Genomic DNA, 21,955 nt, shown 5'->3' on the forward strand with positions numbered 1-21,955 from the left:
AATGAATGATCTTTGCTGATGTCACTTTTGGTGGTCAGATGAAACAATGAGTTCCAGCAGGAGTTTGGGGACCACCTCGCAATGCATTCCTCAGAGGCCCCTCATGACAGGTGATCTCTCTACAGGGCACCGGGCTCCATAACCCTAGTATTTGTGTCATAACCACAGGCCTCCTTGTGTGTCACAGTCATAGATTTAGAAAGCTCTGTCCACTGAGGAGGAGGAGGCTGCAGTCGGTGTCGCTGTGTCCCCCAGCACCTGTCTCTGCTGTCCCTAACGCTTGTAGGCATGGATTCAAGCCCCCCTCCCACAGTAAAGCACGAGTGACATTTTCATTTCAGAGGAAAGACAAAGGAAACATTTGTTGCTTCAATCCCTGGTCATTAAACTGTATGTTTTGGGAGGCTTAGAGAATAAACCTGGGACTTATAAACTACCCACTGGATAATTTTTTAATAGCCTTTAGCTTCATATGCCCAACCAGCAGTTCTTATCAAAGTTATAGAAACCTCTCACACTTCTGGGAAAGCTTCAAAAACAACATAACTGTCTTCCTCTCACATAATAACACTGCGTGCATCTCACACCCATCCCGTGCACGGAGTCCTCGCCTCTCGCAAGCGCACCTCTTTCTGCACTCACCAGAGAGGGGAGGGGAGGGGTGTGGGGGGAGGAGGAGGAAGAGGAAGAGGGGGGGTTGTCACATTTGTAAGCACTTACACACACTAGATGCAAGCATCGACAGGCGTTTATTTGTCATGTTCTACTCGACTTCTTAAGAGTTGCTCGTCTGCGATTCTTGACATCACGCTGATGGTCTTTACTTCTGCGCGCTCCACCCCGCCTGCCTGCCGGAGCGGAGGAGCGCTGGACCAGAGAGACGCACAGGGAGGGGAGAGCAGAGCGGGCTTATGATGACAGCGGCTGTAGCGAGTCTCACTCCGCCAATTCAAAACTGTAGAAACAGCTCAGACAAAAGTTAATGAAAAGAACGCCGGTTATTGTAGTTGGATAGAGTTGGTTTTTGGAGAACACAGATCCACTGCATGCCCATCTGCGCTCGCTCGCTTCGTAGTCCTTGTTTAGGGATCTACCGCTGCTGGTTTGAAGTGTATTTATGCGTAAAAGATCATTTCTGCAGAGTGATGGCAGGTCGCTACAGTGTCAACTAGGTTGTTTTTCTTGGAGTCAGTGCATGTGTTGTTACTTCTCTGCACCCCCGCTGAGCATTTCCCACATCTTGACTCTTGACAATGATCGCTGAAGGTCACGTTTCTGCGCGACGCACTTGTCCCAGTATTGTGCATCTTTTCTTTTGCGACCGTGACTTGATTTACAGATAACTTTTTAAAATCTGAACTCATCAAACCAGCACTGAAACGCAGCAGGGATGATATTTACTCATGCGTTTTGATCCGTAGACTAGTTTTAGTCCACTTTAAAGCCAAGACAAAACCGGACTATGACTGGGTCAAAACTTTGCTCTGCGCTCCTGCGGATGATCCAGTGAGAAGTGTCAGATCATATGTAGTTTAATCGTGTCTTCCTGAAGATGTTAGGAAGTCCGTCAAACAACGGCGGCATCAGAATGCTGGTGCCCCCGGCTCCGAGCGACGACAGGCGGGTAGAGTTTGTGGCTCTCACCGCTGTCCACACGGAGAGAAGCGAGCCGTCCACCCCGGAGCGCGGACACCCGTCTCACCGCACAGGTCTGCTGGGTACCCCGCTGCCCGGGCCGCCGGGACCCCGGGCCAACACGTCTGCCTCTAGCAAACGCTACAGGAAGTTGCAAAACTGTCTGTACAACGTGCTGGAAAGACCAAGAGGATGCGCATTCATCTATCACGCATTCATGTAAGTTTATCATCACTGTTTTCTCTCACGGGTCAGGGACCAAATCAAGTAAAAACTCCACATGTGGCAATTTTCTGTCTTTTCCTTTTCCTTTCAACAACTTTTTAAAGTCTTAAGAAGTTAGTGAGTGAAGCTACGAGGCTTCTTTACTTATTTCCAACATGTGCTTTGATCACTACACGCCAGCAGTCGTTTGATGAATTTTCCAATTAACCAAACAGAGTTGCTTATGCGGCAATTAGCACATCATATGCCATACATCATCACAACACGGGGTCTTCTGTTCAATTTCCCCCTGTCTCTGTCTGATTAAATCATCAGGAGGACCTTGGATATTAAATTGAATTTGTCCAAATCCACAGGGGGCATTTATTTAAGAAATCAAAATCCCCTTGTAAACATTTTTGATGCCTGCTGATAGTCATACTTTTAAATGATTTACTTTGCATTATGTTTCTTGTTTTTGCTTGACTGATGAGTTGAAATGACAGAGAGGTGTGAATGGTGTACTGGAAAGGCCTGTCTTGAAAAAAAAAAAAACATTAGTGTGCTTAAAACTTTTCTGTGACTGGACTCGTTGGTTGCAGCACTTTTCTGACAGGTGAAGTAAATAATGCACAAGTAAAGAAAAAAAAGAAAAGACTTGAACCCATTCTGAACCCATTACGTGGCAGCTTTTTAACCAGTTGAAGGATAATCTTACCAATTAAACACATGCAGTAAACACAGAGCTCAAACTAAAACAACTCCCCCGCTGTACTGTAGAAAGTATTCTGTCAGGGCTTTTAAGTACCCGTGTACCATATACTCTATAATGTATACAATATGTAAACACTGGAAAAGTATGAGCTCACTGGTAGCGTTGGCTGTTCTCTTCTGTCAGACAAACTCAGGACTAATATATGACGTATACAGCGCTCATTTTGTCGCAACATTACTGAACTGTCATTTGGTTTCAGATTAGATTTAACCTCTTTAATAACTAAATAAATAATCCTAAAGTTTGGTGTCAGTGGTAAGGCTTTAAGTGTCTCAAATTAAAGTTCACTCTGTTTCCTAAGTGTGTCAGTATATTTCAATCTCTTCTTAAGTGAATCCCAGGACAGTTGTGCACCAGCAGCTGTCACCCAGCTGTTTCTGGCACATAGTGGACAGAGCATTATGTGTGGAAGCTCCTTGGACCGGGCCGTGCTTTCTGTGTCGTTGTTTAGACAAGTACAGCAGTCTCCCTGCCAATGCCATCATGTGTTTATAACAGAGGGAAATCCCGCCACAGAGCCACGGCTCTCATACGTGTTCTCATCATGTACTATCAGCACATTAGTGAGTGCAGATCAGCAACCGCTTTGTCCTTCACCTCTTTCACTTCTCTCGATTTGGTTCTTCCTTCCTCCCCGGGGACTGCAAACACAACTTTGCAGCACACGCTGAACTGCATGCTGTGTGTGTGCGTGTTTCTCATTAGAGCTGTGGCCTTTGCAGGGTAGTTGTGTGGGTGACATTCTCCCTGACATTACTCTTTGTCGGAGTGGATGGCAGCTCTGCCGTTGTTGTTATTTCTCTGTCAGAGAAGGCAGGGCAGGCTCACTGAGATGCCAAGATCATGTTTCAGATGCCACGGCCTCAAAGACGGAGCTGGACCGACTTTAGAAGTGAGCCACCTCTGTTATGGGCTGTTTTATGTTTGCCGTTTTAACCGACGTACTAGAGACTTAAATGTTACTAGGCTTTTGAAAAATCCTTGCACTTTGACATGATATATGTTGGGTGCACATATGTCTAGCTGAGTGCATCATTCCCTGATGATACTGTATCACCCTGAGCTGTGCATTTGTTTTGATTAATTACATGTGAGGTGCTCACCATTCTGAGAGCCGTACCATGTGTGAGAAAAATTCACTGTGCGATGAAGCTCAATTAAGGTGGCGTTGATCTATTGTAATTAAATTGAGCCATACACTGCTGTGTGGGGCGCCGTGCTAACTTCCCCTGATCCTTTAATTAGTCCTGCATTGTAACAGGGGACGCTGGAACAGATGCGCTGCTTCTAGAGAGCCTCTCTTCGCAGGTGTGTGTTGGAGTGTGTATGGAAAAGGGGTGAAGTAGCTCTCCACCGTAATGGCTCTGCACAGGCACCCACTTAAGTCCCACCACGCTCCTCAACCTTCCTTGTTGCTGTCACAGCTGCACATGAGACGCATCCTCAAAGAGATTGATTTCTCTCCTAGATAAAAGTCCTGGGTTAACATCCCGCCGTCTAAATGGTTCAGGTTACATTATTGTAAAACTGTTTCACCTCTGTATGTCGACTGTCTCCTATGGCGAGGCACTTCTTTAAGCGTTCAGCCGCATGTGTAACAGCTGTATGTTAATTCAGACCTGGCACTCCTCTCCTCCTGGAAACCTGAAATTAGCAATACACAGACTCAACTGAAAGTCTTGTTTTGTACTATACCAAGAAAAGGGAAAGAGGGAGGGGTAAGAGCGCAAATGAAACTTGTTAAAACACAATAGTGTTCCGGGAAACGTCTGTTAATCTGTGAAAAATGTCACCAACCTCATCAGTTGCTTAGACAACACTGCGGGTCTTGCGTTCTTACCCGGGCTCTGCGTGTACCACTTGTTAAAGCTCAGGACCTCTTTGTCCCTTTTGAGTCCCTGCTATTTGTTTCAACCTGCAGGGAAACTACAGTGTCAGCAGGAGGGATGGTGTGCTTGTCTGTGCCGGTGAAGTCCGTTTAAGTTTTTGTACAAACACGGCACAGCAAGAAAGTCTGGGCTGTAAGAAAGCGTGGAGGTTTCCAAGAATCTGCATAGTTCAGACACATGCTTCATTCTGTTGTACTTTATGTGTAAACAGTATCTGTGTGTATATTGTGAGGAGCTATTGGTTAGGACTGTAACTACAGATTATTGATTAATCTGTAAGATTTCTTTATATATATATATATATATATATTTTTTTTTATTTTTTTATTTTTTATTTATTTATTTAAATTAATTGTTTAGTGTTTAAAAAGTGTGAAAATAGTGATACTATTTCCCAGAGGACAGAGTGACATTTTTCAATATCTTGTTTTGTCCACCCAACAATTTAAAATATATTAAGTTTATAGTGAATAGAGAAAAGAACCAGAGAACCTTTGCTTGATAGTGAACTTAAATGAATAATAATTTCTTTTGCAGATTTGTGTAAACTGTTGCTCATCTGTGAGTGTCCGTGTGTGTTTATGCATGTGTCTGCGTGTAAACCTGCTTTATACGTTTGGCAGATGACCAACAACATTCAGAAGGATCGATTTCAGTGTTTCCCCTCACCTTTGACCTCTTTCCCATTTCCACCATAGGCAGTGCCACATATAGACACATCACATGAGGCCGCCTGTGCAAATGGTAATTCATCCCAGCAGAAGGTCCTTTGGGGCTGTGGAACTAAAATCAGGCTATCAGTTCTCGATCAGGTCATACTAATACCAGCACTGTGTCTTGATCTTGACTTTGGCTGCCCATACCCCATCTTAGTCTCTGTCTTGGTACAGTGTTCCCCCGAAGCCCAGCCTGAAACTACAGTAAGGAAAAGCAGTGAAGAGCGAGCACTGACCAGCCAGTGATTGATTGGTTCTAAGGAGGGTGAAAATATACCGTTCGTGTATTATTGATGTCGAACAAAGGAGGAGCAGAGATGTGGAGCAAAATTATAACAGAGTTTTTAGACTAGAGCTTGAGCGGTATCATCTGTATTAGTGGGTAAAAGAGAAATGTCTTTAGAAGTAGTGCAACGCTCCCGACAGGCTCAATTGTGAGTTAAGAAAATTTGTTCTCGAGAATAATCATGTAGCTGTCCATTTGCTCTGCCTGAGCGGAACTCCTTGAATTATAACACATTGAAATCAGTTTAATAGCCATGGTTAGTCCTACTACGCCAGGGAAAACAGCTGTATAAGGCCCTACGTGGCTCTGGACAGGCTTTGTCACGCCTGGGAAAATAACCTATGACGGCCCAGCGATGTCATCCTGTCTGTCTGTTCCTTCTGAAACTGTTTTATAATGAGACGATGCTGTGGTTTAGCTTTGTTTAGGTTCAGGCACTTAAACAACAAAAGGTTCACTGTTTAGGTTAAAATGACTACTTCGTTAAGGTCAGGGGACCTTTTTTGCCATGGTAGCAGTAATAACCATGTGGTTGAGGTTTGATTGTAGCCATGGTTAAAAGAAACCGGTGTTGACTGTCTGTTTGAAACAGGAATTCAACAACGATCTCCAGCGTAAATGTCTGTTTGTTTTGCTGACCCATCCATCCACCCTGAGCTCCTACCTACACAGATTTTGTTGCTCTGTAACTTCCTCCTTTCCTTGCGTCATTATTACTACGGCCGCTTGATGGCTTTGTCACTTTGATGTAAATATATTTCATTCTGAGGCCCTTTCTGAAACAGCTGAATCTTTTGTTTTTCTTGAGAGGATAGTTTTCACATAGCTTTCATTACAAACTGAAGGTGTGGAGTGTACCAGGGAGGAAGGCTCTGACATTATCAAGTTGCATTATTGGAAGTCTTTGTGGAGCTTTACTCATACTATAGGGACTAAAAGTGAGGATATCTTGGGCTTACTCTGCTTCGATTTTTTAAAATTTGTCTCTTGTGAGTCACCCAACTTCATGCAAGTGCTATACCACTCACAGATGTCTGTCTTGCAAATTGCACATTTGGATGCAACCTTGAATAAATACACCTCATTCTGCAATAATTGAATATTGAAGAACACTTTAGTACTTGCAAATCTTTTGCAGCTTTTAATAATGCATTGTTTATGCTTTCAAATATGGCTGCACAATTAATCTAAATATTATGTTGCAATATTCAAATCGCAGAAGCTGCAATTGTGTGATAAAAGTTAAATGTGTTATAATAAAAACATGTTTGTCAGGTATAGACCCCAACAAATCATCATTATTTTAGTAGTTTTCTTTCAGTGAATCATGAATCATATCGCAATATTTGTCAAAATAATCTCAATATGATCTTTTTCCAAGGTAAACCTCTCATGACGGATAAATCCTTCCGTCTCCCTGGCGTGTGGGGATCCCTTCATTTTAACCTTTTATGGCCCAAGCATCAGTGATGGCGTCTGTTTATGAAAGCTTCAGCCTAAAGCCACATTATTTATAGATGTGGAGGGAGATACCCACAACAGGACTCGCAGCCTAATGCGTCGTAACCTCTCCATGGATGGTTGGGTGAAAAGAGGTTCTGAAATATCTATATGGTTAATTCTTCACACATCTTTTGTGCTAACAGTGCTGTACACAGAATGCAACTCGCAAGCTTTTCATTAAAGGTGAATTGCCTTTCTGACATTATTAAACTCATTTAGCCCAGACAGCTTGTTGATTGAATGTGTTCCCTCTATCTGTCTATCCTTGCAGTTTTCCTTCCCTCTGAACCCTGTCCGAGCCAGCTAATCTACTTTCTCACCTGGGTCACGGAAACAGTCTGGTCTGCTTTTCCAGGTTTTCAACCACGCAACACAAAATCCACTAAACAACACATCCACCCCCCCGCCTCTGACATCCTCCAAAAAGAAACCCAATGATGTTTTCGGTGTTGGACCTTTTTTTAATTATTAATGGTCTAAGTAATGAAAATCAGAAAATAGCTTTTTGTTTTGTTGTTTGCTTTTTTTTTTTTTTTTTTGTCAGCACATGAATGTGTTTTTATTGATGACTAAGTAAGACAGAAAGAAAGGTGGAGCGGAGAGGGAAGTGGCACCATAAAGCAGTGACGGTAGAAAGCCACTCGGCACTTTGTGTGGGGTTTTTAACCTGCTCAGGACTGCAGATTGTTGTTCATTTACCTCTGCTGTTTTTTTTTTATCTGTTCACCTCAGCAGGTTGTGTAAATTCTGCTCCATTAAGAATCCTTTATGGCCCAAATGCCTTTGCTCTTCCATCACTCTCTCTCTCTCTCTCTCTCTCTCTCTCTCTCTCTCTCTCTCTCCTCCATCATTCCCTCCTTCCCTTTCGTCCTGAGTGGGAATATCATCTCTCATTTGCTGCCCCGTCTAATTGACCTCCCCCTCCCTCACTGCCTCACTGCCTCTCTATCTCTTCCCCTTTCTTCCTCTCAGTCCTGATTGGCCGGTCTGTTTGTGTATGAGAGAGTGCAAGATCAGCTATCAGTCTTGTGAAGAATGTGGAGGAAATAGACTTTAATAAATAGATGCACAAGTTTGCAAGTCACATGATTAGTTGGGAAATCGATCGGTTGATTGACAGGAAATCTAATTGGCAACTATTTTGATAATTGATTAGTAGTTTTAGTAATTTTTTGTCACATTTTCAGCTTCTCAAACTGCTTTTCTCTCTCATATATGATAGTAAATTTAATTCTTCTGGAGGTTGGTCTGACTTTGTGAAATTATAATAGAAATATTTCACTATTTTCTGACATTTTATAGACAAAATGAATATTCATTGATAATGACAATTCATCAATCATTAGTTGCAGCCCTAAATGTTTGATTTTGGTCAATAAAATAAGGACAATCTTGGAAACTGAATAAACCAATGCCCCCCCTAAAGAGTTCTTCTTAAACTAGTAGAATTGTTTTAAAAAAACACTAAATTGGTGTGAATATGTGCCTCAAAAGCTCTTAAATGTACTCAGCACTTAAAGGATCTTCCGTATTCACTGTCACAGCTTCAGTAATGCTTCTTTGAACATCTTTGGCATTTCCTTTGACTTCAGTGAAGGAGGAACCAACATTCAGTCGAGCTGCTAATGAGATTAAGGCCAGAGTAACTGGATTGGTCGGGAACTCAGATAAGATGATTTTGGCTGATTTGTGTTTTTAAGATTTTAAACACACCATGTGGAAACAGACACAAAGTAATTTTCGGTTCAAGATGTCTTGATCCGGACGTTTATTTGGGCAAAACCATATAAGTGTATTTTGAAAGATCATTGCTTGAAAATAAGTTAAACGTGTCTTTACAGTTCAGTTTTATTGTAACAGTACACGTTTTTTTTTAAGTTGGGAAGTAGACTTCAGTGAATGACTACCTTAATAATCAAAAATGACAGTTTGAAAAAGATTTATTTTTCATTTTTTCTATTTATTATTCCCTACATGACTGCTGGGGAATATTTAATTTAACTTATCACGTTAGATGCACATGCCTATATGTTATTCTGGTGTTTTTTAACTTTTAAAAGTGCATTCCTCCTCCGGTGTGTGTGTGTCACAGTCGGCCTCCAGCACACATGACATCTTTCAGTGGTCTGTCACATTCGACAGCAACTGCTTTAACCTCCGTGCCTTCCCTCCGCTATGGCTTTATTTTTCCGTACAGTGACTTTCTACCCGCTGTGTGTAAGTGTGACGCAGAGGACAAGCAGAACAGGGAGGAAGGAGTAGGAAGGGAGCTTGATTTTGGTTGCTAAGGATGAATGATAATAATGTGATACTGTTGATATTGATCCCTGTAGGAAAATTCTCTTTCCGCTTGTCCCCTACCACAACAGCAGAACCCCCGGAGCTGGTAGGGATCCAGTGTCTTGCTCAAGGGCACTTCAGCCGTAAGGTGCTTGCTAATGTTGACTTGAAGTGAAAGGTATAGTCTCTTTAAACCAAACATGTGACAAAAATGGGAGGATATGTCAGAAGCATACAGTATGTCCACAAATGGTAGATTTAAATATAAAGAAAACATCCCTATTTTGGAGGTCTTCATAGATTTCTTGTCCTTCATGGGAGGGAAGCGTCGAGTGATTTGTGTGTGCACGGAGGGAAAGGTAGAGAGATAAGAGTGAGTCGGAAAGAAAGGAGAGTCGAGGTTAGTTGCTGTATTAATTTCTTCTTTCGGGGCAAAATGTGTCTCCCCGGGGAGGAGACTGTCTGTCCTGGAATGGCCGACCAGGAATCAGGTTCCCCCCCCCCCATAATATCCAGCCCTGCTCTCTCTGCTCACTTTCACCCAGGAACAGAACATGCACACACATCCACACACACACCATTATCACGAGGGGGAAGCAAACTACTGTTGTTTATTTATTTGACAGTGCAGAACACGTTAAAAGGCTGAAGGTGAAATTCAGTCTGTACATGCAAACACACACACACACACACACACACGCACACACACACACTCAGCAGAGACCTTGAGCTGCACAGAATGGTCCTGTTTGATTCTCCTGCAGATAGGTGATCAGTAAGGGTTTTAACACCCCCTAATCTGCAATAATCTGTGTTTATGTAATGTTATTGTCACTGAAGCAGGCCAGGAATACTGTGGCATTTGGCCGCAAGGGTCGAAGGGAAATGCCAAGGGTTTATTTTGACTAGTCAAGACGCTCTAAACACTCCAGATCTGCTTTCACAGCCAGGAAAATCCAGAAGCAGTCTCCCAGTTCCCTTCTACTGTCTATCTTTGTATTACATCTCTCTGTATAGGCCTAGCATCAACGATTTCTGCAGAGGCGGCGAGTCTGTAGACGTACTACAGAAGCAGCAAATACTGACAAATTGTTGTGTCATTTTCTTGTAGCAGTCATTCATTTAAACAAAATGCTGTAGGTGGGGGCTTTTGTTAATTTTCTGGGATTTTTGCCATTGTGTCCCCTGTGTTCTCAGGAGACCATATTGTTCAAACTACATGTTCCTCTTAATTGCTGACACATTTTTGTGCGTACAGTGATGAGTAGGAGGTGGGATAAGCTATAGCTGCCGTCTTATTCGTTTCAGTGGAATAGTTACAGGCTTTTTTTCTGATGTATCAATCGCTTTAAAAGAAAAATTCTTCACCAGTCAAGATGAAGAGAAACAAAATAGAAACTGAACAGTGGGCTTCCTTTTTTAACTGCCACAAAAAATCCCTTTCACTTAGAGTATCATAATGCTAAATTTAGAGAGCAAGTGTGTTATTTTTCTGTCTTAGTTGCTTTGCCTTGATTTACGCTTTCACTTTCACTAATAACTTCTAAGTTGGAAAAACTTCTCCCTAATCTGTGCGTTTGCACTGTATGGCAAAAAAGAGAGACCTTGTCAGATGAGATTTCACTGCACACGTTCAATTCTGATTTGTGTGGATTGATCAACATTACCTTCCCTCTTATTTCACTGCAAAGTTTCACACAACACCTCCTCTGCCTGGCTGTTCTTGGAGCTTTCTTTTAAAACACTTTACTGTGCTGCCACCTCTTTGGTTCTCACACTGTCCTGCTTTAAATCAACGTTACACTGGACTGACAAAACGCTGCAACCCAGCAGTTATGTAAAACAGGACAATTAGGACTTTGGTGACGATAGACGGCCCTGCCAGTAAAGTCTGACTCTTTTTTGACTGGAAATGTATTGTGTCACAAGCCATGGGAATGCTGCCCTGCAGTGTCACCCTCTGTATATGTTACATGTGGCACTGAATATGCTTCCTTCCACCTTCTGTACAGTAACCATCCCTGGCAGCTCAGTATGTGCGTTTCCAAAGTTAAAAGGATTTTCTCCAGTGTCCACAATCAGCTGCTTACTGAGCCTTAATGATCCACATCCACCTTTCACTTTTCTGTTCAGTGACAAAAAGTATCAATGAATGGGGTAAGCAGTTGTTCATCGGGGTGTTCTGCGTGAGTTAGAGTGACGAAGAGTGCTTAGGAAGCAGGGTCTGTGTGTCGCCAGCGGCTGCGAAGACCATAAGGCAGACACAAAATAAATCAATAGCTTTAGCCTTGCCATTATCTCTCAGCAGCACACTTAAGGCCTGACCCCACCTGCACACCGCCGATTATCGGCAGATGCTAAATAATGTGGAAACCAACTCTTTAGCTTAACCGCTGCTAAGGAATTAACATGTTACTTACTAATGTGGTGATGATGTGATAAGTGATAATGAATTACAAGGTGACGGGTTTAGTTGCTGATGGAGGACAGGAAATATAATAAAAACACAGGAAATGTTTTTAAAGCAAGCTTCAGAGACAGTATCAGGTTCATGGCATTAGTAATTTAGCTCAGATATGTCAGTGGGACTGATATGGCCAGTATGAAATCCTCTACCAGGATGTTATTTTATATCATCAGAACAATGTAAAATATAATATATATATATATATATATATATTGTATAATATAATATATTAAAATATATAACTGCTTTTGCTCATATAACAATAAAATACCTGACAAATCAATGTACTTCACATTGATGCAAAGCTTTTATAAAAATTCAATATTATCACATCATAAATCCACTCATTGATTCAAAACATTGCCCACAATGGCCTAATATACCCATGTTAAATGGAGAACTGCCTGGGGATCAACATGATATCAAAATCTCTGACAGTAGACAAATTCAATTAGTCTTCTGATATATAAACTCAGCTAAGGTCACTGAGCATTTTAGATGTGAAAACAATTTAAACTGTTGGGAATTGTTACGATATAAGACTGAAAGCTACATAAAAGTTGAATGAAAATTAAACTGAATTTGGTGTGAGTGGAGACAGATCATCTATGGTGCTTGTCCCTGCAGAGGTGGGCCAGTCTCATTGATGTGTTTAGGTCCAACCTCAAACAGCTTCTGTATATCAGACAGACTCTCTGGGTGGTTGTTGTTCTGGTATTAGGTTTTATTCTCTGTCCACGTGTTTGTAACTTTACCCCATTAGGCACGTGAGTGCTGTGGATGTAGTTCTCAGGCTGCATGACTGTGCAGCCATACCTGATGTGTATGCACGGTTGTAGAGGCACACACAATCCACCTCCGCTAATACATCCTCAGGTTTTTCAGAATACCTTCGTCAAGAGCTGCTTTATATCTTACTTACCGTTTGGAGCAAACCCTGTTCTTTCTTTCCCTCTCCCAGTCTTCCTCCTGCTCTCTCTGCTTGTTGTCTGTCTCTGTCTCTTGTCTCTCTAGATCCTGGGATAGCCCAGCTCTCTGTGTCTTTCTCCTGTTGTCCCTGCCTGGCTGCACCCGCATGCAAGGCCCATCTTAAGTGTTGTTAAGATCATTTTAATTTATAACGGCAGTCACTATAAACATGTGAGGAAGCAGCACCATGGAGACGGGGCTCAAACAAAATCACAATGTAGGACAGTATTTATAAGGTCTGCCTTGCCTGCAGAAAGCGCTTTGCAATGTTAGTATATGTGTGTGTGTGTGTGTGTGTGTGTGTGTGTGTGTGTGTGTGTGTGTGTGTGTGTGCTTGTGTCATTGCTCATGTGGCTGAGTGTGCATACTGTCAGAAAAGGTCTTGATTGGCGTGTGCACATTTGCAAAATGCGTGTGCATTCATGCATGTGTAAGTTTATGGAGATTGTGCGTGTGTGGGTGTGTAAATGCCTGGCCAGTGGCATTGTGGGCAAAGCATAAACAATAATCAATTGTTAACGAGGGAGCCATAATTACGCAGGCTGCCTGCGACTCTTGTGAGATTGTTTTTTTCCTGCGTTCTGTCCCCTCCTGCTCTAAATCCCTTATTTGCACAATTCCTTTATTTGAAAGAAACATTTCCTCTATTCATGTGTGACAGTTGCTCTTGCAGTTCCTGTTACTCACTTATCTTGGTCAGTTTCCATCAGAAGTTCATGCTTCTTTCAGCTGTACCTGCTTTTCTGTTTTTCTACCCTCTCTTTCCTTCTGGTTTTCATTCTCCTTCTAGGCCTCTTCAGACTTTACTCGTTCTCTTTTTCTTCATTGTTCTCCCTCTATTCTGGTTGTTCACTACATGAAGTGACTCCATGTGAACAAGCTTCACTATAAGGAGAGAAAGAAGGGGGGGAGAAACTTTGCCCAAAAGTTGTCTTGCCCCTGTCTTTCAAGTATTCTACATCTGCTGCTGCTTCTGTTGCTGCTCTGGCCACACATCACACTAATTCACTGCCTTTTCACAAGAGAGATCGAATATAACGGAGAGTAATTGATGATGAAAAGCTTTCGGTCTATGTCAAAACATGTTTTCTTATATAAAGTACAGAAATGTATCATGGACAAGTGTGAAATACAAACATAAACATGAACTTGCCACATCAAACTGTCCTCGCTGGAGTTCTTCCTGACTTTTGGACTTTTTCTTCTGCTAACGCTGCTCCACACGCACACAAACACACTGTAAATCTGTCTCTACATGCCGACAACCATGTTCACCCTGTGACAGTGTGTGTGTGTGTGTGAGTGTGTGTGTGTGTGTGTGTGTGTGTGTGTGTGTGTGTGTGTGTGCATGCATCGGTGGGCCCTCTGGTCTTCTCTTGGCCCTGAGATTAAAGCATTGTCAGCAAGTGTGTGATGAGACCTCACAGACGATTCCTCATCTCTCTCTTTTCCATTCTGGCTCTCCTCGTCTCACTGTCCCCTCGTCTGTCCAATCCATTATTCAGCCACCTCTTTCTGTCTCTTGTCCACTATTTTTTCTCATTATCTATATGTCTGACTGATACTCACTCCTTGTGGTCTCGGCTACTTTTCTTTTCAGCTCCTCCCTCCTATTTCTATCTATACATCTAATAACGCACTATATCTATTCTCTCTCTCCCTTCCTCTGTCTCTTCTTTCCATCTTTTCTACTTATCATCGCTTAATCAATCATTTTGGCCCCTGGGTGCCAGACCTTGTGGTGTCCTGTGACATCCGAGCAGTGTCCTTTGTCCCAGAGTGCTCTTCAGACAAGGCCGATAAAACTTGGGACAGAAGTTAGGGAATGTGAAAATGTGTGTTTACACCAGCGTTTTAAGGTTGTTTTAGTAAAGATCTTTGCCTACACTGAAACACCAGAACTTTTTCTCCTCCTTAAGTTGGACATCGGGTCTGAGGGGGGACAGGTGGGATATAATGTATTCATCAGATAACTGAACCAGCATAAAACAGGACTTTGATTGTGTATGTGTGATCAGATATTTTGACACGGTGATCACAGAGTGCGTTATTATGCCTGAAGCTTTTTCCTCATCCACACTAAAAACACATAGCTGCTGTTCATTTTTTACATTTATCCACTTGAGAGAGTGTTTTCAAAAAGCTCGCCAAAAGCGCCAGCTTACTGTGGATGAGAAGCCAAAACTAAGAGAACGTGTTTATACATTCAGCTAGCTTAAGGTGTCAGTATGCTATAAACAAAGCGCTTCCTGGATGGTTGAACAGCGTCTACTACCCGCTCCACCACATCCTTAACCGACGTTGGCATTAGTCTGTGTGCGACAATTTTCGCAACTTTCTGAAGCCAACAATATGATAAACCCATTCAATTTAGACAACGATTGGCCAGGTAAATCTGAACTCCTCCACCAGGTTCTCTTTTTAAAAAAAATATTTTTGCAACTATTTTTGTCTCTTAGCATTATCCCCGTAACTATCACATCTTGCCCATCACAGTGTGATCGTTCAGAACAGCTGACATGTGGATCATTGTTTTCTATTTTCTCATAAAAATATACAACTGATGTCTTCAGATTAATCCGCTCCATGAGAAAGTAAATGGGATTTGAACTTCTCTCTAAAGCTCTCTTTTTCAGTCCACAGACATCTACACAATGCCTTTGGCTTTTGGTCCACCTTCGAGTGTGATCTTTTGGAAAACACTGGTTGTACTAGTTTGTTTTAAGCATAGCTTGGTCTTTAGTGTGGACGTAGTCTAAGAGAGAGTCAACCAGAGACTGGAGGGACAGTAGAGGGGGAATAGGTCTGGGAAGTGAGGAAGCAGGATAAGGGTGGAAGTATGGTGAGATTCAGCAGACGGATGAATAATTCAGAAGAGTATTATCTCTCGGCTCTCATCCACCTTCCCCTTCCTTGGCCTGTCACCTAATTGGTTGTAATGAGTTAAAGAGGGGAGAGGGTGTGCCTGAGAGGCCCACAAGTGGTCCACTCTGATCCTGGCTCTGTGTCAGATACACTAAAAAAAGGAGGAGGAGAAGTAGAGCAAACAAGGGGTGGAGGAAGGAGAGAAGTGTGAGTGAAAATGGGAAAGTGGGTGTAAGACAGAAAAAAATCTAACGACAGTGAGAAGGACGGTATGTGGGGGCAAAATACACTTAATATGTAACGTTCATTGTAATTCAGTCATAAGCTCCACATAATCAGTTTCGTGTGATACTATTATCTTTAAAGCAAATGTTGATGTCTGCAGTCTTGTGTGGGAAGCAATGAGTTATGTTTGAGTCCAGTCCAGTAACATGAAGGAGGGACTTTGTGTGAGGACAGAACGTGGACAAAAATGTTACCAATGCTTCATGTTTTTGTTAGCCCGCAAGGGGATGTATGTCAGAGGGAAAGAAATAACACTACACTGCGCATTGATGAGATATTTATGACCCATAACTTAGTCAAACAGAGGGCTATATCGAAGCGTTGAAAACATACTTCCTGTGCTATATTCAGTATCAGAACAAGGTTCAACAGTTTTTACAGCGTGACATGGTTCAGCGCACTTCTTTTGATTAAAAACATTTACTGTAAGCGGATGTAGCAGAACATGAGGGACTGTACCCTTTATTCCACCAAAAATACCCCCTGTGTTAGCTGTGCTCTTTTGCCTACTGTCTTGGGTTGTGATATTGTTGCTCAATGAATAAGGAATAAAAACTCAACTCCCCATATTGGCCAACATGTTTTCTTTTGTGGCTATAGGTGTAGCACAGGAAGTGATTGTGGAAAATGGCAAAGTCACTGGAGTGTGTGTGGTATGTTTGTGTGGAATGTGGTGGTGTTTCACTGGAAGGTGATGTAAGCCTTTCTCACACGGCTCTGGACTCTCTGTCTTAAAGACACTGACAGTTATACAAAGACACACAGAGACACAAACATTTAGTCTGACAGGGAGGGATAGCAACACACTGACACTGGACTGAAGAGTAACACAGTGCAGCTGCTCCATGTGATGTGACCTGGGTACCAGGGTTTGACTTTAATCACACCAGAGATAACGTTAACAGACAGATAGTGAGGCCGACTCTGGGTCCTCAGTCACCACCCCTATAGCTACTGCATATCTGTCCCATACCAACTGAGGCATCCCCATCAAAGAAGGAACTCCAGCCTGGGGCCACGGGGTCGCTACCTTGGTTACCGACTGACAACAGTGTGGTGGTACTGTGGAGATGGGGTAACTGTTTTCCAAAGACGTGACTTTACTTGTTATATATGCGTGTTATACAAGGGGGCTGGGTGGCTTGGAGTGCAGGACCAAAAATTTCAGGTGAAGAGTGCCACGGTGTAAAAAAGTTTGGGAACCAGACAAATTGTGTTTTTTAACTCTCTAATACTGTTACCTCAAAATATTAGTTACACAAACAGCATCACTACACTATTCAGATGGGATCACAGATCATTTTTTACGCACAGTGCTTTAAATGCCCTTAACCCTCGGTATTAGTAACGGTGGCCTTAACATTACTGCAACCATTGTGTCCTCTGTAAATCCTGTCAGCTCCTCCTCGAGATCCGCTGACCACCGGGGTTGTGCGTGACCCCGGCTCACTTTCTCACACCCTATGCACCAAACTGCTGGGCCAATCCCATTACTCTGAGTTCAAATGTTACAGTCACCGCTTTCTTTTTGTTGTTTCTCAATCCTCAAGAGATGCCCCTGACCTTCTGTAATCCATCACTGGAGATCCCCACTGCCATGGTAATAAGATTAGACCTGTCACAGAGTAATGATGATTGGCCTGAAATTCAGTCGTAGCCCTAGTCACGGAGGGGGGTAATGGAGCGTAGGGTGTACGTGTGTTTTGGGTCGTGGGGGGTTTCGCTTGCAATAAACCTCTGGAAAGTCACATGGCTAGGTTTTGACTTCTACTGGTATGTTTTATGGTTTTTAATGCAAAATGATTTGATACTGATAGAAAAACATATTCAGAAGTGCCAGTAATTCTCCTCTGCTTACCATTTGGTGTCAACAAAGACCCTTCCCCAGCCTCCAGCCCTGCTGATCCAAGCTATGTGAAGGTTGAGCTCACTCAATGGTTCTATGGTGAAATGTCAGCGTTATACAAGCGCACTGGTGCACCTACAGTACCAAAGGGTTTGTAGACTCTGTGCTAATTGGCTAGCTGGTACAAACAATACCACAGCTAAATGTCAGAGCTCTCGCAGCACTTCAACCCCGGTCGCATCTCCAAGCTTTGCGTTGTACAATTCACTGACAACAAGTCCAAAAGAGCAGGAAAAAAAAATAAAAGCATCAGAAACAATGGAGCACGTCCTCTGGATAGGTTTGTGTTGGGTTGTAGTGGGAGGTTGTGTGTGTGTGTGTGTGTGTGTGTGTGTGTGTGTGTGTGTGTGTGTGTGTGTGTGTGTGTGTGTGTGTGTGTGTGTATGGGTCGGTGACGTCTGATTATAAGCTCATTCAGGTCTTTTACGATGGTCACCATTTCTTCCAGCTTAGTGGATAACTGATGTCAATATTGTGCATATAAATCCCATGGTTTCATTTCTGCAGCCTCCTTTTCCGTAATCACATAAATTTTCTATAATCTATGTGGACAATTTCACACTTAATTGTCCTGATGTGATAAAATGCACCAGTCTGATTGTCCCACCAGGTCAAAGCAACACCAATCATCAAGAAATTGTGTGTAATTACTATTAATCCAGTTCTCATTACACACACACACACACACACACACACACACACACACACACACACACACACACACACACACACACACACACACACAGACTTGTCCAGCCCTCATGAAACCCAATCAATGCTTCCTCTGTGGTTATGCTTTCATTTCGCCCCATTTACTGGTTAGATATGTGACCACACTGTATATATTTCTTCAGTCTCTAACCATCCGTATAATTCAGAGACTCTCACACAGAGTCATGTCATTCAGGCACAGGAAGCCACCAGTCTCCAGTACACTCCTCCTTATAGTGAATATGTTATGCAAACACATAATATACATTTATCACACCGTATGTGTGTAGACAGTGCATCAATTTAATGTACACAGATATAAAATTGGAGAGTATGTGTGTCAAGAAACAATGAATTGCTGCTTAATTATGCTGCATAAATCAAATTGTTTAATGAATCGAGGCTGATGATGAGAAGAAGGGCCTATACCACTCATTATTCAGATACTGTAAGTATACAGAGGAGACAAACTAAAGCAACAGCTCCAAGAAGACTTATTTTTAAGGCTGTAGTTTGTGCTGTAGTACTTTTTTTATTGTCTTTGTGTTATTATTGTGCACAAAATCACAAATTCTGTTCATCTACCCTGAAAATACATATTAGCAGCTCCAGTCGCGTTGAGTCTCTAAGTCCTTTTTCTCAAAACAAGTGAAAAGGGAAAGATCACTCCTCTAGTTTGCAGTTCAAATCAGCTTTTCTTGAAACATTTTCTTGATATTTGTGGACTGATGTACTACATTCCAAGATAATTGTTACTTGTTTCAATAAGTACAACTGACAGCTACTGAGGACACCATGTCCTCTGTGTTTTCTCTGTGTATGTGTGATCTACAGTACAGCCGGACCGATAGCTTCTAGCTCTACTCGACAGTATACACTGTATTTGATTTTTTACCAAAATGTATATGAAAATGATCTATGTACTTCTAGTCATCGTTCCAAGGAACCAGGCAATTAAAAAAAAGCTGGTTTAGGATTCAGTATGCATTAAATAAACTACAACGCAACATCCGACAATGTCTTAAGGCAAAAGTGTGTGTAACTCTTCTGAATGGCTACCACCTCTCTGATCTCTCTCCAAGATTTTGGTGGCTCCTGCAGGTCTTTGTATTCTCGATGTTCCGCCCCATTCATTTCACACAGAGTCAGGGTGCTGCTATTGTGCATGTATCATGTTGTTTGTATGTTTGTATCATTGGTAACACCTGCTGTTAGTTTTAGAGATCTGCGACTTGTTATGCCGAGGTCTTTGACTGAGATAGACTGGCCACTGGTCCCCTCCTTTTACCCAGTGCGTGCTGGGATTGACTGTACCGTAATGTCTCCTATACACCTCAAAGCCTGTTCTCATTCCCAGGTTATCAAATACAGTGTGTTCAATTAGTTGCAATCTGAAACTTTACCGCTATATGCCACTAAATCCTACACACTGGTCCTTTAAGTCAAGCTAGTGGACTGGAGTTGGGAACAACTGTCCCACATGATTATGTGCATATTTTATACTGTTGTTTGGAGGTGATAAGGTGTTGTGGGCTTTTTCCAAAACTCTTGGCTGAGGCACTGACTGCAGTGGAAAAAAGTGAAATTATCTTTCACTTGTTTCTTGAACAACATGTTTTTAAGACACTATAGTTAAGAAAATTGCGTGTTAAATTTGGTATTTTATACAGTGTACCAAGAGACGGAAATTTAACAAGGGAGTTTGTGCTTTTCTCTCCTGCTTGTGGTCTAATTATTCCAAAATGATTGCATTTGGAATAATGCCTTGGACCTATAAAACGCTGGAAACAACCAGATCCAAAAGAAACCATTTAAATATTGTTATTGGAAATGTCACTTGGAATTTGTGGATTTATTTAGCGTAATTATGTCTCATTCTCTGGAGAATGGACACTGAAATGCTTCTCTGTACTGTCTGAAGGCACTGATATATTACTGGAATCGTCACAGCTGCCTGATAGACTGCAGGAACTTCATTTTGCAGCACTTAATGCATTGTGGGTGATACTTCAGTATCACACTTTGCAGGGTTTCAAGTGATTTCTGTGTCACAGAGAGCCAGGAACAAAGCTTCTGTTTACCTGATGTTTTGTGCAACTAAAGGAATAGTTTCAATGAATCAAAAGCAGAGAACAAAGGACTCAGTTATGATGTGATGTGTAACATTGGCTGAGTGAGAGAGCAGGTACTGTGTGTGTGTGTGTGTGTGTGTGTGTGTGTGTGTGTGTGTGTGTGTGTGTGTGTGTGTGTGTAATACAGATACTTTCATGGCTGCTGTGACTGGGAGTGAAATTCTCCAGCAAGGAAAATGTATCAGTCTAATTGGCACTCTGTTTGAAATGCATCATCTGTGGACAGACAATGGAACAGCATGGCAGTGAGTGGCTCTTTGGTGAGTGTGTGAATGTGTGTGTGTGTGCAGCGGAGAGTGTGTGGCACTTTTGCATGTGAAGAGTCTGTGTATGTAATAAAGCAAATTATTTCCGCGTAAGCGTCCGGTAGGGCCGCTTGTGGCGCAAACTGCCAAAGGTGCACCTTTGTGTAATGCGAGTGACCAACACTTATTGCACAACTCTCTCAGTTATGTAAATAATTGATCTAGTCACGTAATATTCCTGAAGGTTGTGGCATTCAGAGAAAAACAAACACATTATTTTGTTTTTACACAACACTCTCATGTCAGGTTTTCTCCCCCCCACCAGTTTCCCTTCTCTTTCTCTTTTCCTGGGGCATGCGCCAGTACTAAAGCATCTGAATCGCTCAGTCAGCTTCTTTCCCCCGTGAAAAAGCACTTTTCATCTCTTATTGGTTTGTGTGTTAGTTTTCTTTTTTTTTTTGTTTCTGCCTTGAAAAGTTTGCTGTCCCAGAAGAAGGAGGAGGAGGTAACTAACGGTCCCTGAGACTGGCCTGTTCCGAGCTGTGCTGCGCTGTACTCTGCAGCCTACCTGTGCACATTTTGTCTGCAGTCGCTATTTAAGGAGCGAGAAATGCTATTAATATCTTTCTACTGTTTCCACCTTTCTCCTCTCCCTCCCTTCTTTTTCTCTGCTCACGACACAGTCTCTCCTCCTTCTCACTCTCTGCTAACTCACCTCTTTCCTACCTTTACTCCCCTCCGGACGATGCTCAATAATTCCTCTTTTTATTGCTTGTTTGTTAGCGCTTAGCTGCTGTTAGCATTGTGTAAGGAGGTGTGTGTTCAATTCTGTTAACACAGTAAGGTGTGAAGGTGACACCTGACACAGGTTCATATACATGCCTGTCAGCCTCTGCTGTAAATAAATCTCATGTTCTAATTTTGCCTTTTTGGCACATTTGTTTAAGCAGGTCTATACTGTATGTTTACCTGTGCATGTCCTTGTGGAAGGTGTCACTGCAAGTGTGTGTTCAATAATTGGGACTGTTTGTGTGTTTGTTCACCTGCTGCATGTGCACCGATTGCGGGTCAATTCCTGAAAGCCGTC

The 21,955-nt window shown here is 42.3% G+C and overlaps 1 protein-coding gene across 5 annotated transcripts in view; it reads left to right on the top strand.

Annotated features, from left to right (window-relative positions):
- Nucleotides 1–711: 711 nt before the first annotated feature.
- The window catches only part of LOC127358164 (potassium voltage-gated channel subfamily KQT member 4), a 44,780-nt gene continuing 23,536 nt past the window's right edge, over nt 712–21,955 (top strand). For 3 of the 5 annotated variants that reach the window (XM_051391045.1, XM_051391046.1, XM_051391050.1), the window contains exon 1: nt 712–1,854. In XM_051391045.1, the coding sequence (XP_051247005.1) occupies nt 1,553–1,854 (302 nt within the window). In that variant the 5' untranslated portion in view covers nt 712–1,552. The remainder of the gene's footprint in view (nt 1,855–21,955) is intronic. The other 2 variants (XM_051391047.1, XM_051391048.1) reach the window with 1 other exon arrangement.

This window comes from Dicentrarchus labrax, unplaced genomic scaffold, assembly GCF_905237075.1.
Source record: "Dicentrarchus labrax unplaced genomic scaffold, dlabrax2021, whole genome shotgun sequence".
NCBI classification, from domain to species: Eukaryota; Metazoa; Chordata; class Actinopteri; family Moronidae; genus Dicentrarchus; species Dicentrarchus labrax.